The sequence below is a fragment of the Solanum verrucosum genome, unplaced genomic scaffold (genome assembly GCF_900185275.1).
Source record: "Solanum verrucosum unplaced genomic scaffold, falcon-dt-bn FXZP01000276.1, whole genome shotgun sequence".
In the NCBI taxonomy this organism is placed as follows: Eukaryota; Viridiplantae; Streptophyta; class Magnoliopsida; order Solanales; family Solanaceae; genus Solanum; species Solanum verrucosum.
In genome coordinates this window covers 346,023-364,519 of record NW_026019946.1, presented here as the reverse complement: position 1 = coordinate 364,519, position 18,497 = coordinate 346,023, and the positions used below count along the sequence as shown (strand labels likewise).

Below are 18,497 nucleotides of genomic sequence, written 5' to 3'. Positions count from 1 at the left end.
TATTGCGAATATTAACATCTATCATTAGTTGCGATGTTATCACACTTACTAGACCACTATAAAGACTAGAATACTCATATATAATCCCCTCCATCTGAAAATCAACATATTTTCTTGTTTCATTAAAAAAAATAACAATTAGTCTTACATAATACAAAAAAAATTAAAAATTATACACACTTGTCATTATTTTTTCATACAAAAATCATTCAGACAGTAAACTACAAATAGATTTCATTAAAAAATAAAATTTCAGATTTCATACCCACTTAATACAAATTTCATACATACAATCATCATTTATACCAAATTTATACATTTCTCATACCAAATAGTTCATTCCTTTCACACAAATTTATACATAATTGACAAAACTTATATAAACAATAACATTTCAAAGTTCATACCAACTTAAAACACTTTTCATACAATTATTCAAAAATCTAAATAACTTTTTTTACTAACTAGTTAACACACTTTCATACCAACTTAAAACAACTGTCATACAATTCTTCAAAATTCTAAATAACCTTTTTTCACATTAGTGAATACACTTTCATACCAAATTCATTACACTTATACTAACAAATTCATTCAAAACTATACATTTTAATTTATTTTTTCAGGAAAAAAACAGTAATCGATATTATAATTTTAATCTACGTACCCAATCTACAACGATAAAAATATTTATATGTTATACATTTATACTCAAATCTTTCATATATTGCGGCAACTTCTCACGAAATCATTGTTTTGCCAGTATAAAAAAATAACCAAAAAACAAAAAAATATGGTGACATTAAACCCCTACCAAAAAACAGTAACTTACCAAAAAAAATCACTGATATTACAGTTTCACAACAACTAATACGTATTATGAACAAAACATATTGTTTATACAAAAAAACATATCACATTCAATATAGTGACAATTTACAAAAACAAAATCACAAAATGTGATTTACAGTTTTTTTTTTCTTTTCATTTCACTGAAATCCAAATACAAATAGTAAACAATTAAAAATACTAACCTGAAGGATTTCATCTTCCGCCATGTTTAATTAATATTGATACGTAGTTGTCCATCACAAAAAAAATCAGAATTTTTCAAACAAAAAAAAACTTCAATTAGTCGCTAGTGACAAAATTTTTGGAAGAAAATCGAAGAGAGAGAAACATGAAAGAAAAATGGATAAAATCAGATTTTTGAATTAATTTTAACAAATTAGAGTGAATTAAGGAAACTGAATATTCTTAATTAGTTTGAAATTCCTTAATTCATGCTAATTAATAATTATCTTAAATTAATTCAAATTTAATTGACACCCCTATTTCCTTCTTTTTTTTTTCATTTTGTTCCTTCATAAACGTTTTATTTTAATTTTTTTTTATCTTTTTATTCTTTTCAAATCAAATGTTTTTAATTATTAAAAATAACTTTTTTTTAATAATCTGTTAGAATCTGAAATTTTTAATCTTACAACTTGAAAGTTTGATTTTACTGCTATAACTTGAAAATATTAGTCTAATATATGTCATATATGAAATTTTCACATTATTTTTTATCGTTATCTAAATAAAAATTAAAGATCGATTTACTATGATCTTATATATATGACATATCTTGTTCATTAAAAGAGTACATGAAAATTGATAAAATGAGATTAAAAAGAAGAAAAAATTGGTGCCTACATTTTTACAAGTTAAAGTGATTTTCTTTTTAAACAAACAAGAATAAAGTTCTTTAGAAGTAATATTTAAATTTTATTAGGAACAAGATGTGTTAAAAAGAAAAGAAATATATATTAATTTTTAAAGGGCATTTTTAACCTATTTAGTAACAATAGAGGCATTTCTAGACCAACGTTGGAGCAGAAACCAAAAAAAAAATAAAAAAAAAATGAAAAGAGAAGAAGAATTGTGTCTTAATTTTTTCTCAGTATCAACGTGACATACGAATATCAGTGGCATAGCTACAACAATCCTGGACACCCTTCGTCAGAAAATTACGTTGTATATATATGTCAAATTCTACATTTAAAGGATATATATTTGAAGTTGGACACCTTAGAAAAAAAAGTTGTGTCTTTTGTGCAGTGGTAATAACACAATATTTTTTTGTTTTATTTTGACAACCACACACTATTATTCTTGAACACTCTTGATAAAATTTCTGATTCCGCCGTTGAAATATATTGGTTAGAATGTTGACAAAGTCTCTATGATTTCTGAAAGATTAACGATCACAATTATAACATTTCACATTTCGATTTGATTATGCCCATTAAAAAATAATACTAGTCGATTTAATTATTTTATCACACTATTTTTATTAATTGATGTTTAATATTTAATTTTAAAAAATAATTTAGGCAATAAATAACTAATGCTAAGAATGAAATATGAAAAAATATTTATCTTTTCTTAATATATTAAAAATAAGAAATAAAAATATATTTTTAAAAAATAATGTAAACAAATAAAAATAAACAGAGAAAAGCAATATATTACAATTAAAAGCTATTCAAATTGTTGTTATTTCTCACAAAATGAAGTCAAAGCTTATAACGTCAAAAACGATATAATATGTACTACCACTTAGAATATTTTGAAAACGATAGAATAATAATTTAATTTAGAAAAAAATGATCAATTTCTAAACAAGGCTTTGGCCAACCTCCACAAGGTCAAACAAGGTCAGCTGCACTACCACTTACACTACTTAATTAGTTAGTTCAGCTCCCATTTTAAAAGTTTAAATTTTTTAAAATTATATTTAAACATGTATTTAACTTGAAAAAAATTAAAAATTTGTGGAAGGAAATTTCAAAAACATGAACTTGAAATTTATTTTTAAAGACAAAATTTTAAATTTTAATCAAAAATCTATAACCAAAGAGAATTTTGAAGATAATTTTTTAAAAATTTATAATCAAATATAGATTATTTCTTATGAATTGTTTGGTTTACTGTATTAAAATTAGCATGCGTTGCATAAAAAAATTTATATACAAAATTCTCTTCTCAAGTATGGTGAAAAAGATGTAATTTGTTTGAGGGGTAATATGATCTTTAACCATGTTAATGCATGCATCAGGCATTACTAAAAATCGCATTATTAATATCTAAAAATTCATGATATCAATAATGCACACCTTAATATGCAATAAAATATATAATTAACACAAATATTATTTTTATTAATACACTAAACCGAACGACTCCAAAAAGGTCACATGCTTATTTGTCATGTGGCAGTCCAAATAAGAGTAGGTGGTGGATAATTGTGCTTGCCAAACTCGTGACACCAATGTAATTAATATTGGCCCCCCATCTATATATTAAATAAGAAAATCAGGTCGATATTGATGGCTTCAACTTTGATTGTATATTAAATAATTAATATTTTTATGGTACATTGTTCAACCCCCTATATTCTTGGCACCTTGTAGATACATTCATTATTTTAATTCAATTTATGTAACATATTATTGTCACTATTTAATAAGTTCTTCTCTTTTGACACCATTTTCTTAAATATGTATAGATTCAATTCTTTTACTTATAAACATTTCTAAATTTATGATAGTTATTAGTTACTTTTTTTTTTTTTTTTTACCGTGGTTTCCGGGCGTCGCTTTGCGAACCCGACTAGCTGTACCCACCGGGTCCCGCTGTTTCAAGGCGGGTCCACCACGGTTAGTTCCACGGGGCCCTGGAGACGCGGCCGGTTTGTAATGCCTCCAGTGGCCCTGCTGGGGCTCGAACCGGCGACCTATAGTTATTAGTTACTTGGTTAATTTTAACTTGTAATTTTTAATAAATTAAAATATTTTTTTCTTTATTTTTATTTTAATATTGATTATTTATTTTGTAGATTATTTTTAATATTAATACTAAATGTCTATTAATAAGGACAGTGTGATAAATTAGTCATGTCAATTATTATTTCTTAATAAGTGTGTCAAATTTAAATGTAACAAGTAAAAGTAAACAAAGAAAATAGTTATTTATTACATAATTATTGTGTATCATATTTAACTTATATTGTTACTTTATATTCGATAATAATATGATTCTAATAACAATTGACGTATAAGATATTTTTTTTATATAAAGAAACTAAAAGATATACACTTAATCAATTGAAGGTAAAATATATTAAACCATAAATTACATCATTATTTATATAACTTCTAAATATATAAATTTTATATTTAAAAAATATAATGGATTTATTTTTAAATTTATATCAAAATTAAATAATCTAATCCTCGGACTATGACCTTGCAGCAAAAAATGAAAAGACATAATACATAAATGTACCATTTAGCTTGACATCGTTTTATATATACATCTTTCAATTTTGGATGTGCACATGTATGCACTTAAACTTGTATAAAGTTGAAGAAGTAGATACATGAGTCCTATGTGGCATAATACACATAAGACACCACATATGACACAAATTATCATGTTGGATGTCAAATATTCCGTATGCGTCTATTTATTCAACTTTATACAAGTTTAAATCTTTTTGTGCACATCCAAATTAGAGGATATAAATATGAAATGAGACCAAATTAAATGACATATTTATGTATTTATGCCAAAATGAAATGAAGAAAGTAATTTGTAGTATATGAATTTAATATATAACTATACATACTTTAAAATATTTCCCATAATATTCATCGAATTCGAAATAAACTAATAGGAAAGCCGGCGGTGCTTTATATTATTAGCTCTCCAATTGCCAAATACAATAAGTTGGCTTCTTTATTAATTATTATTTCCTTTTTTCTAAGTCTCCAAATTAGAGGAAATGCATTCGTATTCTATACGTAAATCTAAATAAATTTTACTTTATCAAAATTTCATAAGAACTATTTTATAAATCACAAATTTTGTAATAATTAATGATATTAATAAGTTGTTTCGAAAAATTATTTGTTTTAAAAAAATTGCTTGATATCTTAAATTATAATAGTGATATGTAAAATGAAAACAAGAGCTCTTGTTTGTCAAAAAGCATAATTGAATGTTAATTAACCTCCTATTTGATCATAGATTGATCATAGATTTTGAAGTTGAAATTTTAGTTTTTAAAATTGTGATTTTTACAATTTAAATTAGACATATATATTTTTTACTTGAAAAAGAATTAAAATTTTATAAGTGAAAGTCTCAACAATTAATCTGAATCCATTTTTAAAAACTTGAAAATATTTAGATTTTTAACGAATGATTAAATTTTATAATCAAAACAAATATTTAAAAATAATATTTTGTACTTCCCAAAATTTAAAATTTTGTGAATGTAAGTCTCAATACAAGTCCATTTTTGAAATCTGGTCAATTTTCACTATTAAACACATATTCAAAATAAATTTTCAAAACTACTCTCCAAAATTTATGACAAAACGCTAGTTTAATAGTGAAATTTTTACCTATAATAACAGAATGAGGAAAGAATAATTAATTTTTAATAAAAATTACTTTCTAAAATTTAATATTTTGTGAATGTAAGTCTCAAAACTAGTCAGTCTAATTCTGAAAAGTCAGAAAATATTCAACTTTTCAAAATCTGATCACATTTCATAATTGAACAAATTCCAAAAATTTACTATTTTCAAAAGTATGATTAAATTTTATAATCAAAATAAATATTTAAAAACAATTTTCTAAAAACTACTTTCCTAAATTCAAATTTGTCATTTTGTGAATATAAGTCTCAAAACCAGTCTTTAAGTCTATTTTTTTTTAAAATCTTGTCAAATTTCACCATTAAGCAAATTTCCAAAAATACTCTCCAAAATCTACTTTCCAACATCTATGTCAAAACGCTAGCTTAACAACGAAGTTTATTTAAATCTATAATAATAAAAGAGGAATAAAAAATAATTATTTTTTAATAAATAAATAATCTTTAAAAAAAAAGACACTGTGAGTGAGAGTGAGTGGTGGCTGGCGCCTGCTGTTGTTGTATTACTTAATAATAATTCAGAAAAATACTGCGCTTGTTTTTCCTATATATAAATAACAACTTCCTTAGTGCTCAACGACCCTCAGATCTCCTCCTTCTCTGCTTACACATACTTTTTTTTTTCTCTGTGTATGAAAATGACTGACCTGAAGGCCAAATTTTTGGAGGTGTACTCTGTTCTTAAATCTGATCTGCTAGAAGACCCAGCTTTTGAATTTACAGATGATTCTCGTCAATGGGTCGAGAAGGTTTTTTGCTTCTTGTTTTTGTTTTTTTTTGTCTATAGTATATGTGAATGTGTAGATCCACTTGTTGCATTACATGTGTTAAGTTTCTATTGATGAATCTTGTTTTAATTTAAGCATTTTACTAAGTTTCTTGCCTTTTTGATATTCTTACTTTCTATTCTTGTTTGTATCGTTCTTATCTTTTGCTATCTTCTCATTTCAAAATGAGGTAAGGTCTCCGTATAGTCTAGTTTCAATGAGTTTGTTGTTGTAGATATCATTTCCACTTGCACAGAGTTTAAAAAAGTAAAAAAGATTTGCATCCAACGGTGTGGCCTAGTGATTGTGCTAAGGTCTGTGTACAATCTAGTTTCCCTGGCCCCATTTTCCATGAGGTCTTAGGTTCAAAACTCATTGAAGATAAGTGATTCTTTGTGTTCTAGCCTTGATGGATAGAGTTATGTGTTACCTGTTCCGACAAGTATCCGTGGAATTAGTCGAGGTGCGTGAAAGCTGACCTAGATACCGTGGCCATAAAAAAAAGTAAAAAAGGTTTTTAAAATCATGTGGTCTCAAATTAAAGATACTTTGAATTTTTTGTTAATGTTATGGTCTTAAACATGTTATGTTATATGTGAAGTTGAAGTTGAAGTTAAAGAGTTGAAATGAAGGGAAGATGTATTCTTTTGGAAACAACTAAAAAAGGAAAGTAATTAAATGAATTGGAATGAAGAAGTAGTAGTTTGAGTATTGGTTTATCCATCCAAGTGATTTTTTGTATGTTGTTGATTGCTTAATATTCATTATTGTCTTTGATACTTAAAAAGTTAGACCTTACTAGTGATCTGCTAGTCATACTTATTAGGAGGAATAAAAAAAATAATTGTGGTGGAGTTGATTGACATGAGTCAAAATAATTGTTGAAAGTTTAGATCTGTTTTCCTTCATATCTTCCATTAAATGGAATTTGGGTGAAAAAGAAACTCTCTTTTGTATGATATAATAATGAACAGAGAATGAATACATAAAGACATGTCTATGATTCAGAAAGAAATTCGCTCACAGTTGAAAATGACAAGGCAATTAACATAGCTCAACATTAGAATGTATATTAAAGTGGAGCTTGTTCTGATGTTCCTCAAGCTTGAAGTTAGTCCAAACATCCACTAAGAAACTTGCTTGAAAACAGAAATTATAATGTTCTTGAACATATGAATCCAACATATCTTTACTCTAGAATCTATGCGCTCTTGCTTGTCGTTTATGGTTGTCTGTGGGAGTGGTTTCTCTTGTCTTTATCTGTGTGTACATGAAATAAAGAGGGGGAGGAAGGGTGGGGGAGAGAGGTTTACCTGTGTGATTTGAGAAAGGTGAATCTCTATAACAACCTTTGTGTGAGTTCAACATGGATTGTCTTCTGCTGTACCTTATGATGTAAACTAGTTGGTGTATATAACTTCTTGTTAGTTCAGTACTGTTGATGTGGTAATTTGTGTCATCCTTATAGTTCTTCAATTTGTGGATACCCTCGACTCTCAGCTTCTTTTCGCTTTTAATCTTTCGGAGTTTTTTCAAATTTTCAAACAGTCTATATGTAACTGATATTTTTTATGATTTGCTTCAGATGCTGGACTACAATGTACCTGGAGGTAGGAAATAATTTCTACTTATTAACTATTCTAAAATTTTGTACTACTTGTACAATCTTCGATAACTCGAGAATATCTTCTAGCAGCTTTATAATGATGTATTCTCTGTACAGGGAAGCTGAATCGAGGACTATCTGTTATTGACAGCCTTAGTTTGTTGAATGATGGAAAAGAACTATCCCCTGATCAAATCTTTAAAGCATCTGCTCTTGGCTGGTGCATTGAATGGGTATGCAAAACAATCACTTTTTTCAATCTGTGGTTCAAGCTGAATTCCTTGGTGACCCCAATAAATTCAGCTTTAGTTCCGCTTTTCTTCTTTTCAATGTGTAACTAGAGCAAATGTATGTTGCAGCTTCAAGCATACTTCCTTGTTCTTGATGATATAATGGATGGCTCTCATACACGTCGAGGTCAACCATGCTGGTACAAATTAGATAAGGTGTGGGCCTACACAGGGGTTACTGTTTGTTCCTCTTTGTGCTTTCATGTGCAATACCTACTGGTCATTCTCTTTTCACTCAGTCATTTTTATTTCAATACTTCTTATAGGTTGGGATGATTGCTATTAATGATGGCATACTTCTTCGCAACCACATCACGAGAATTCTGAAGAAGTACTTCAGGCCAGAGCCTTATTATGTTGATCTTCTAGATTTGTTTAATGAGGTAGGATTTTTTTCAAAGAAAAAGAATAGGCCTTTGAATTAAACCTTATATATATATAATGCTGAACGTTTTGTTTTCTCTTTTGCTTTGTGGACATAATCTGACAGGTAGAGTTCCAGACTGCCTCTGGACAAATGATAGATTTGATCACAACACTTGCAGGAGAGAAAGATTTATCAAAGTACTCATTGTCTATGTAAGGGGACTTTCTCAAGACTTGTGTGCAATTTTTCTGCTTGCACAATATTTCTTGCATTATTTAACTTTATAATGATGTGATTGCATGCAGTCATCGCCGGATTGTCCAGTATAAAACTGCCTATTATTCATTTTACCTCCCAGTGAGTATAAATCTTCCTTTCAATTGAGTTCAGAGCTTATTGTACTATTTTGAGAATGATTGCATGTCTATTATGTTTCTTAACACTTGCTTCCTGTTTTTTTTTTTTTTAAAAAAAAAAAATGGGAAACCATTATCCTTGTTGATCTGAGGTTGATTTTCTCTTAAAAACATTTCAAAGTTCAGAATCTTCTTCGAATTATATTAACTATATGCAACTGCTGGAAAGGCATAGAGGAGCCTCTTATTTTGTGTCCATAAGCAATACCTTTCCATTGTTGCAAATCATATGCTGCTTGTTTTGTATTTAACTATTCTGGTCCCTTTAGCAAAGTTGTCTCTTCAGAATCATAGTATGTGCCTCAAAGTTTAATTTGTATATAAGCTACATCCTGAGTACTCACGGTTAAGATCTCCAGGTGGCATGTGCACTTCTTATGGCAGGAGAGAATCTTGACAACCATGTTGATGTCAAGAAAATTCTTATTGACATGGGAATCTACTTTCAAGTTCAGGTGAGAATTACAACCACTCCTTAATAGCTTCCATTGTGTATATAGTTCCACATTTATATTCGAAGAATCGTTTCAATTTAAAATTGACCTTTAATGAGGAAAAAATGGACATTCACCATGGAACAATACGAAAACTATCTTCTTTTTCTCAACCAAAATTATGCTTTTGAAGTTTGATAGCTGTAGTCTGACCTTGCATCTCGTTGGGAAATGGAAAAGAGCAAATCAAAAGCAAAGAAGATAATTCCTTAAATTAGCCTACTTTCAAATCGTAAAAGAATGTGGTCTTTTTTTAAGAAGTATGAGAAGCATTGTAGAGATAAAAGTCAACGCGTTTCATGTGGTCAAACTGTGAAAAGAAATTTGTACATGGCGAACAGTGTGATGAATGTAGTCTTGGACACTGTGTCCTTTGGACATCTCCATCTAGTTTGGTTTCCAATATACCCAAGAACCATCGACAAAACTTAGTTTCACAACGTTTGTGCTTTCATGCAACAGATTCTGACTAGTAGCTCTCTTGACTTTGTAGGATGATTATCTGGACTGTTTTGCTGACCCAGAGGTGCTGGGCAAGGTATGTTGTAAAGGAAGCTCATAGTACAAAGCTCCTTTAATATTAATCAGAGAGCTATTTTAACTTGAAAAAGTAGAAATCTTATGGTGACCTCTTTTGCTATCAGATTGGCACTGATATTCAAGACTTCAAGTGTTCTTGGTTGGTAGTTAAAGCTCTAGAACTCTGCAACGAGGAGCAAAAGAAGATATTATCTGTAAGCTCGAAACTTGTTATCCCTCGGTTAATTTCTATAAAGATTTTGTTCTATTTGAAGATGCTAATTAGAAGAGCTTGTTTTGCAGGAGAACTATGGAAAAGATGACGCTGCTTGTATTGCTAAAATAAAGGCACTCTATAATGATCTCAAACTTGAGGTAGTCCACTTTACCTCCCCCCTCCTGAGATAAATCGAAAGTTCTGTGTAATCATTGCACTCTTCTCTTTACAAGTGGTCGATCTCATTTGATGTTCAGTAGTCGAAACATAGTTCTTCAGCTTTTAATTTATTTTCTTCTGAATTTTGTAGGAAGTATTTCTGGAATACGAGAAGACGTCCTATGAAAAGCTGACCAGCTCTATTGCAGCTCATCCAAGCAAAGCAGTGCAGGCAGTGCTATTATCATTCTTGGGAAAGATTTATAAGAGACAGAAGTAGGAAATAAAATAATTAATGAACTTCATTCTCTCATTGGGAGTGAGATGTCTGTATTTCATGCATTTTTCTGCTTTTTTCCCCCTTCTACTTTAGCTTGAAGTACTGATGATGGATTGTTATTATTTTCAAGAAATGGAAACTCTTATCCTTTTTCACCTTTAATAAACAGTAGAAAAGTCCAATGAAATCTTTCAGTATTCTGCTTTGTCATTGTTGTTTCATTGCCTTCAACTCATCGCTTCAAGTGCTGGGAACTAGGGGTGTTACTCAAAAAATCCCTAGGTTTTGAGTTGGAATTTGAATCCTTGATGAAATCTAAGATTTTGCAACATTTGTGTGTTAAACAATGCTTATTTAACATATTAAACTTGAGTTCATGATAAAAACTTGAGCATTGTCTTGTTTCGTAGCGGAATTGGTTGATGCATTGTAGATGTTTCCCTATTTATACCAGTAGCAGTAGCATTTGGCTTGCAGTTGCCAGTCTTACGACTTTTGTTACTCGTTATTTACTGTGCTTCAGTTATCGCATTGGTTGGTTATGGTTATTGCTATTCTTTTGACTGCTATGTTATGTTTTTCCTATTATTTTCTCTATCCTCTTTACTTCAATACTTCTGATGTTCACTACTTATGGCGAGAGTCTTTCAGAAACAGCTTCTCAATCATGTATCATTTTCTTTTCCAGTTGAATATTTTAGTTTAAGTTGGATAACTTTTGCAATTCTCATTATGCTAAACAACCAAACTTCCAAAATTTTCTAATCCTTAAGTATCTTTTACAATAGACATAATGCTGGTGTGTTTGCCATGCAGAAATTTACACGTTATAATAATCAATTAAAGTGGATCAACAGGCTGCTTTGCTTAGCAGCACGACACTTGTATTGCTCTCCCACAACCCCGTTTTCACGGTAAAAAATTAGATCTAACTTATGTACCAACAAAAAAAAAAGTAAGAAATGCTACTTAGACGACAGCATGAGTTTGGTCCGGAGGTGTGTATCTGGAGTTGTCATCATCTTCAGTACTCTTGAGTTTTTGAGGAGGTAAACTATGCTTTGGGAGTTGGTCACTCGCCTTTTCTCTTGATTCCTTTAAGCTGAGGGATGTGTATACTGTCATTCCACCTAGAGCTGTAACGGCACCACATATACTCGTCCACCCTGGATCTGAACTAAACAGGAAATATCCTCCTAGTAGGATCACACAAGTCTTGAATTGTCCTAAAACAACGTGTGACGTTGCTGATGTAGCTCTGCATCAACAATTACAGTTCCTCTTAATGAATTTTCAAAAAACCGTGCAACAGATAAGTCCGGAGCTCATATTAGAAGACTCTTACCCAAGTGCTAAAGCTCCAGACCATTGCAAGAGGAAACCAAGTAAGGCTGAGATGAGAATAGCACTCGTATTGTGGATGTCCCACTTGAAAGATAGCACTCCTGGAGGGTCTAGCAAAGGCGACAGTGGTACCAAGAAGAAAATTGTCACTGGGGTTGTCCTCCACATCAACCTGCATAAAACTTTGGTCGTCAGCATATTCAAGCTCAGAGTCACTTGTTATCATATGAAAAGTAAACGAAAAAGGAAGCATTTCTTACGCAAGAGCAGTCCAATTGGTTTGTTGTTGGAGATTTGACCAAAGAATTTTGTTTACACCGCTTGGAACTATCCATGCTAGTGCAATACAAGCCCCAAAGAAATTAAATTCCAAGTCTGTGACAGTTGCAACTGCAACGCCTACTGACACAACAGCCAAAGCCAGAACCTGCATCATTATTTGAACTTGAGCAAATTCAAGAATGATGTAATCCATAAAGGTCTATATTATTTAAACATATAATTTGGTAATGCTTCATGTAACTAACTTTGTGAAAGGATACTGTTTTCTTGAAAAGAAAGAACTCTGCAATGACAATGGTTGGAGTAACCGCAATTTTAGCCATCTGATAGAAACCCACACTGCACGAGTCAGCTAGTTAGGAAAAGAGAAGTTGCCACAAGGTTTGGACTTGGAGAAAAGGTTTACAAATACGGTAACCTGTTATGATTCAGACTAGCATTGGCAAGGCCAGAGGCAAAAGCCATCACAACGCCCAACGAAAAGAGTGAAGAAAATGGTGTTGTTCTAGCAGGAGGAGCAGCTGGAAGCAATGACAAAGCCTTGAAGATGGCGAGTAATATCCAAGAACAGCAGTAATGGATGAGCGTTAGGAAAATGGGAAATTTAAATCCAACTCTTCCCATAATCTGCAAACCACATTTGCAACTTTAGAAGCCAATAAAATATTTCACCATTCACCAGGTCATGTCAAAACAGTTATAGACTCTATTTTTTTGGTGTTATATATATTGCAACCATCAAGAGTTGGAAAATGTAGGAACGAAAGCCATACAAGTTTGTTTCCTAATATTATTCCAACAGCAACCATGAAATTGAAGGTCATTGCCATAACTGGACCACAGAATCGCTGTTGTTGACGCTTGGCTCCTTCTGATGTTCGAAGCTCATTGTAGAAAGAACCTCTGAGCTCTTCCAGTGCCCGACCTGGTTTATAATAGGGCATAAGTATTTAGTTTTGAATCGAGGCAAAAGTACAAGTTGTTCTAAATAACAGCTAAATTATGTATAGTAAGTACTTCTAAATGGAGAGATATTATTGTTCTAGGTAATACCTATTTCCATACATGATGAAAAGCAGAAATCCTACAAGGTGTCTGAAGATGCAGCTTATATTATACACTCCGGGTTCAACTGAACTCACTATTTTAGACATAGGACATATACATACATATGTGTACATCTTTTTCATTGAGAATGGAAAAAGAGAGTACAACAACTTAAGTGTTAATGGGTCGTTTGGTTTGAAGACAACTTATGATATTCTTAGCTATGCTACGATTAGTTATCCTAGTAGAGTATTATTTTTCAGTGAATGTTTGGTTTGTTATATTAAAAATAATATGCATGTTCACAAAAATATCCTCGACGTGTAAAAGATGTGAAAATTATATAAAAAGGATTTGAGGGGTATTTTTGTCATTTTAAATTATTCTAACTAGAGGTAAGGATAAATTAATCAGTGATAAATTATCCAAACTTTATAACAGACCTAATAACAAGTTTAAATCCTGGACCCGCCTCGGTAAAAGAAGAGGCATATACAAGGATTCTTAACTAAATGCTGGATAATTTATAAACTTCTGATTAAGACAATAATATACAACAAATTTTGCAGCAAAGAATCAGATTGCATTAATGAACTCACACTCTAATTTTCTAGAACAAACAGATTGTCAAATCCCAGTTTCCAGTTATTAACCCACAAGAGAATGTGTGCAGAATAATCAAAATTTTGAAAACCTAAAACTCCTGAAAATTAAAAATAAAAGGATAGCAAAGCAAACAGAAAAATAATAGTCTGAAAATCAATAATAGAAAAAAAAGGGATGAAGAGTGCTTCACCTGTTTCACCAGCATCGCTATCTTTTCTCTTGATAAACCTTCTACCTCCATTTCCAAACAAATAATCCAGAAGGCCCATAACCTCCCCACAATTTTCGTATATGAAGAGGTGAGCAAATTCTTACAAAATGCCCATAAATTGATGGTTAGTTAGAATGAAAAACTTTTAAAATATAATGAATGTGAAAGGCAAAATGTGAGAGATCTTACGAAAGAAAGGAGTATTATAGTTGCAAAAGGAATGTAAAAGAGTGTAGAAAAAGCAGGACTCTCTTTAACAAACATGTATTGACATGTTTTTAAGGTATCATTATTTTGAGTAAAATTAAAGCCATAGCCTACTCAATCTACTATAAATGTCACAAATGTCACAAAAATATTAATTTGAATAATGAAGAAATGGAGAAATGAATGTTTGAGAATAGGAAGGAAGAAGAAGAGAGATGCATCAAAAATTTGAACAAACTAATGCGTAAACCAAGCCAGAATCACGGATCTAAAAAAAAATTCTCCAAATGAGGTAACATTTTTCATATTCAGAAAGTTTCTTTTTATTTGGCTTTTTTTATTGTCTTCCTCAAAATTAGGGATAATTTGTTTTTGTAATTAACTTTTAGCATAAATCTTTGTTTAGTTTTTACCCCAAGAAATATTTATTTTTACCTATTGAAAAAGTTATTTTCTTCTATTCATTTAAGGAGTCGTATGATAGTCGTTTAAAACAAGTCTTATTCATATATTAGACTCCATATAGTTTATACGACGTTTGGTAGGTGGATAGGAAAAAAGTTATTCATATATATAATTAATACGATATTTGATGGGTGGATAAATTTTTTTATTTGTATAGCTAATATTTGTATAATCAATACCCACATAACTTATACTGCATAGCTAATACTTGTATAACTAACATCCACATTATTAATGCATGCATAACTAATACACATATTACCACTTTGCACTATCTATTCATTTTGGAAAACTTACAAAAAAATAAATAAGTTGTTTTGTGATATTTTTACTAGTGATCTTCATTTTTACGCATGATAAAACTAAAAGGCTATTCTTTTATCCATTTTGTAAAGGGTGAAATTTATACCCCAAACTTTGATTTAAAAATCAAACTCTCTCCTCAACTTTGAGAAATATTCATTTTCCCTTCTTATCTTATGCAAAATTTATATTACTCCTGTCATTTTTAATACTTCATCTATGTAACATTTGTTTTTAATTTTTATATGCTTAATTTTTTATTATTGAACCAGTATTTATAGATTTTTTTAAATTAAGTTTATTAACATTATATATGGAATAATTCTTTTATAAGTTTATTGCAAATTTTAATATATATTTTTTATGATTGTTATTTTAATATTACATATGTATGAATGTCTTAAGATCATACGTATTTAAGTTTCACTTATTTCGTGTTTTTTAACTTGACCACAATCAGAGGCGGGTCTACCCTAGAGCAAGGGGTGTCGAGCAACACCCCTATATCGAAAAATTACATTATATATATAGATCAAAATTTAGTTTAATGAATATATATACAAGTGTTGACACATCTTGATACAAGTTAGTTAAAGGTTTAGTGTAGTTGTTAAGGGGTTGCAAAACTTGTATGAGGTTTTGTGTTCTATTCTTGATAGGAGTGTTTACTTTGTATAAAGTTAAACAATATAATGACATTTATGCTCTCTAACTTATGAATGTGCATAAGTATGTATTTAAATTTGTATAAAGTTAAACAAGTAGAGACATACGTCTTTCTACACATAATATAATATGTGTCTTACATGGCATAATATAAATCAATTTGAGTGTATCACGCGAACTGTCATGTAGAACGCATGTGTCCGCTTGTTTAACTTTATATAAATTTAAGTGTTTACTTGTGTACACCCAAAGTTGGAGAGTGTAGATGATATGACATATTTATGTAATTATGCTCATCTCTTATTCTTTATTGTCTATGTTGATAAATGAATTTTCATTGTCATTAATGAAATTTTTTAATAATTATAATTTAAATTTATTTATAATATAAATAGATGATCTTTTAAGAAATTGTTATGAAATATATCTTTATTTTTATTAATTATTTTTTTAGTTGTATCATATCATTATAAGACTATCACACTATAAATTCCGTTAAAACTTAAAAGTAATAGCATTTTGTTATTATGTTCATTTGTTTCATTTTAGAGCAACATTAAACTATATACTCAATCAATATTTCTTTCTTTTTGGATGAAATTAATAGTATTTAATAGAAAATTTATTATATATATCATGAAGCACACAAAGGAAGTGAGATCTTATTTCATATTGAAAAATATCAGGAAGAACTTACTTGACATGCCTTAAGCTTTCAAGAATTCTCTACGGGTGTTCGTGATCATGTACTTTCCGTAAGATTTCTAACAAATATAGTTATGACACGAATGAAGCTAACTTAAATCAAGAAACATAAACATAACAGAAGAAAGATCACAGAATAAGAAGCACAAAATTTCTGGCAATACTTCAATAGAAATCAATTAAAAAGACATACAAGAACTCCTTTTGTTCTATTTATTTCAGGATCACAAATCACTGGTGCTGTTCCATGACAATAAAGAAACTTACGCTACATCAAAAATGATCTTTAGAGGCAATTAATTAGCAATTATCGTTAAATATGTATTTTTATTGGCAATTAATTAGCACTCTTTGTATATGTCCTAAAGGTTTTAGCGACATTGGATCTAATGGCACTTAACTAATACCGGTAAAGACTTTAGCACTCTTTATTAATGTGTCTATTTATTGGTGCTAAAAGTTGTTTTTATTGTAGTGTTACGTCGTTCAATTTTAAATTTTAATATCGTAGGAGGGTTAAAGGTGAAACGTTTGCCTCCTTCGTGTAGGGGAGGTACTTGTGTCTTATCCCAAATCTATACATAGGAATATCGTTGTTTGATGTCCGTTCGTTTAGTTGATCTCTAGCTATATCAGATACCTTTGAACATAGAAACTCTTCTGATTCAATGTATTTGAGCATATCTTGAATCTTCTCTTTACTTTTTCTAAGCTCACTAACTAGTCTTTGCAAATTCATTTCTTCCTTATTCGTTGCTGATACAACAAAAGGAAGAATAGCATTCCCGGTAAAGTCTGCTGGAACTAATGCAATATTACTTCTACTGTCGTAGGACTACTGCTTGTATCAATAAGGATGGCATAAAATTTGATGTATTATTGACGCATTTGTATAGGAATGTAGTGATTGCTTCTACTGTCGTAGGACTGGTTTGAGTTTCTGATTCAGCTGAATTAATCAAAATCAACAACCACTTGATTAAATATTGATGCTCCATTAAACAGGGGAGATAGTTTTGCTTCTGAATCGCGCGCTACCATGGACCAGTCCCTTAAGAAATTACCCAAACTGCACCCATCAGGCATACACCAAGCGCTACGCCACCACATTCAAAATGGTAAAGCTTAGCTGCAACTAAACTGTTTGTAGATGGGAACCAAGGATCTATAGGAAGTACTAAATTTTATCGATATAAGTACGAGGATGATCAAAGAGACTAGACATTGGACAATCAATAAAAAATATGAAAAAAAAATAAAATTAACGCCAAAAAATCACAAACTAATATAGTAACCTTAAATTAAAAAATTTCTAACATTTTTTTTTAATTTTTATTTTTTTCAGCAAATTTCGAAAATGAGTAATTTATTTAAAAGAATAAAAATTAAAAAAATTGTTGAAATTTTGAATTTAAGGTTACTATATTTATTTGTGATTTTTTGGTGTTAATTTTATATTTTTTTCATATTTTTTATTAATCAATTACTCATTTTTGGGATTTACCGAAAAAAATAAAAATTTAAAAAAATTGTTGAAATTGTTGAATTTTAAGGTTAAAATATTTATTTGTGAATATTTGGCATTAATTTTATATTTATTTTTTTCATATTTTTCCTATTTTTTATTAATCAATTACTAATTTTTGGGATTTACCGAAAAAAATAAAAATTTAAAAAAATTGTTGAAATTGTTGAATTTTAAGGTTAAAATATTTATTTGTGAATATTTGGCATTAATTTTATATTTTTTTTCATATTTTTCCTATTTTTTATTAATCAATTACTAATTTTTGGGATTTACCCAAAAAAATAAAAAAATTTAAAAAATTGTTGAAAACGGGTCGGGTAGTTTATTTAAAAGGGGGGGGTTGATTTATGGGTCGGATTAGGTGTTTATGGGTTCGAATTTTTTAGGGGTATAATTGATCCCTTTCCATTTTCATATAAATTCCATGTGGTAAAGTCAAAATGACATGACAATTCCATGTGGCATTTAAAGAAATGAAAAATGAGCTGGATATGTCCAGCAGACCAACTAACGTCCATAATGGCATATTT

General features: G+C 29.8%; 2 protein-coding genes and 1 pseudogene across 2 annotated transcripts; 1 reads left to right on the top strand and 2 right to left on the bottom strand.

Moving 5' to 3' along the window:
• The first annotated feature begins 6,023 nt into the window (after positions 1–6,023).
• Positions 6,024–10,813, top strand: LOC125810093 (farnesyl pyrophosphate synthase-like). The gene is made up of 12 exons (XM_049489616.1): positions 6,024–6,237; positions 7,841–7,865; positions 7,979–8,094; positions 8,221–8,307; positions 8,418–8,534; positions 8,642–8,730; positions 8,824–8,875; positions 9,294–9,389; positions 9,922–9,966; positions 10,073–10,162; positions 10,251–10,322; positions 10,475–10,813. Exons 1-12 carry the CDS (start codon positions 6,121–6,123, stop codon positions 10,601–10,603), a joined length of 1,035 nt encoding a protein of 344 aa, XP_049345573.1. The 5' UTR covers positions 6,024–6,120; the 3' UTR covers positions 10,604–10,813.
• A 601-nt stretch (positions 10,814–11,414) lies between these two features.
• On the bottom strand, positions 11,415–14,151 carry LOC125810084 (nucleotide-sugar uncharacterized transporter 2). The gene is made up of 7 exons (XM_049489605.1): positions 14,073–14,151; positions 13,003–13,154; positions 12,648–12,856; positions 12,475–12,568; positions 12,208–12,374; positions 11,949–12,119; positions 11,415–11,861 (listed from the first exon to the last, which is right to left on the bottom strand). The coding sequence occupies exons 1-7, from the start codon at positions 14,149–14,151 to the stop codon at positions 11,573–11,575; spliced, it is 1,161 nt and encodes a 386-aa protein (XP_049345562.1). The 3' UTR covers positions 11,415–11,572.
• A 2,787-nt stretch (positions 14,152–16,938) lies between these two features.
• Positions 16,939–17,676, bottom strand: LOC125809860 (acylsugar acyltransferase 3-like; annotated as a pseudogene).
• Positions 17,677–18,497: the final 821 nt, after the last annotated feature.

Bases quoted from the DNA above. Each gene is read 5' to 3' on its own strand.
- LOC125810084 (XM_049489605.1), bottom strand. From the start codon at position 14,151: ATGGGCCTTCTGGATTATTTGTTTGGAAATGGAGGTAGAAGGTTTATC. The intron at 13,155-14,072 runs GTGAAGCACTCT...ATTATAAACCAG, and splicing joins TAGCGATGCTGGTGAAACAG to GTCGGGCACTGGAAGAGCTC. The intron at 12,857-13,002 runs GTATGGCTTTCG...TGTGGTTTGCAG, and splicing joins TAATATTAGGAAACAAACTT to ATTATGGGAAGAGTTGGATT.
- LOC125810093 (XM_049489616.1), top strand. From the start codon at position 6,121: ATGAAAATGACTGACCTGAAGGCCAAATTTTTGGAGGTGTACTCTGTT. The intron at 6,238-7,840 runs GTTTTTTGCTTC...GATTTGCTTCAG, and splicing joins CTCGTCAATGGGTCGAGAAG to ATGCTGGACTACAATGTACC. The intron at 8,308-8,417 runs GTGTGGGCCTAC...TACTTCTTATAG, and splicing joins GCTGGTACAAATTAGATAAG to GTTGGGATGATTGCTATTAA.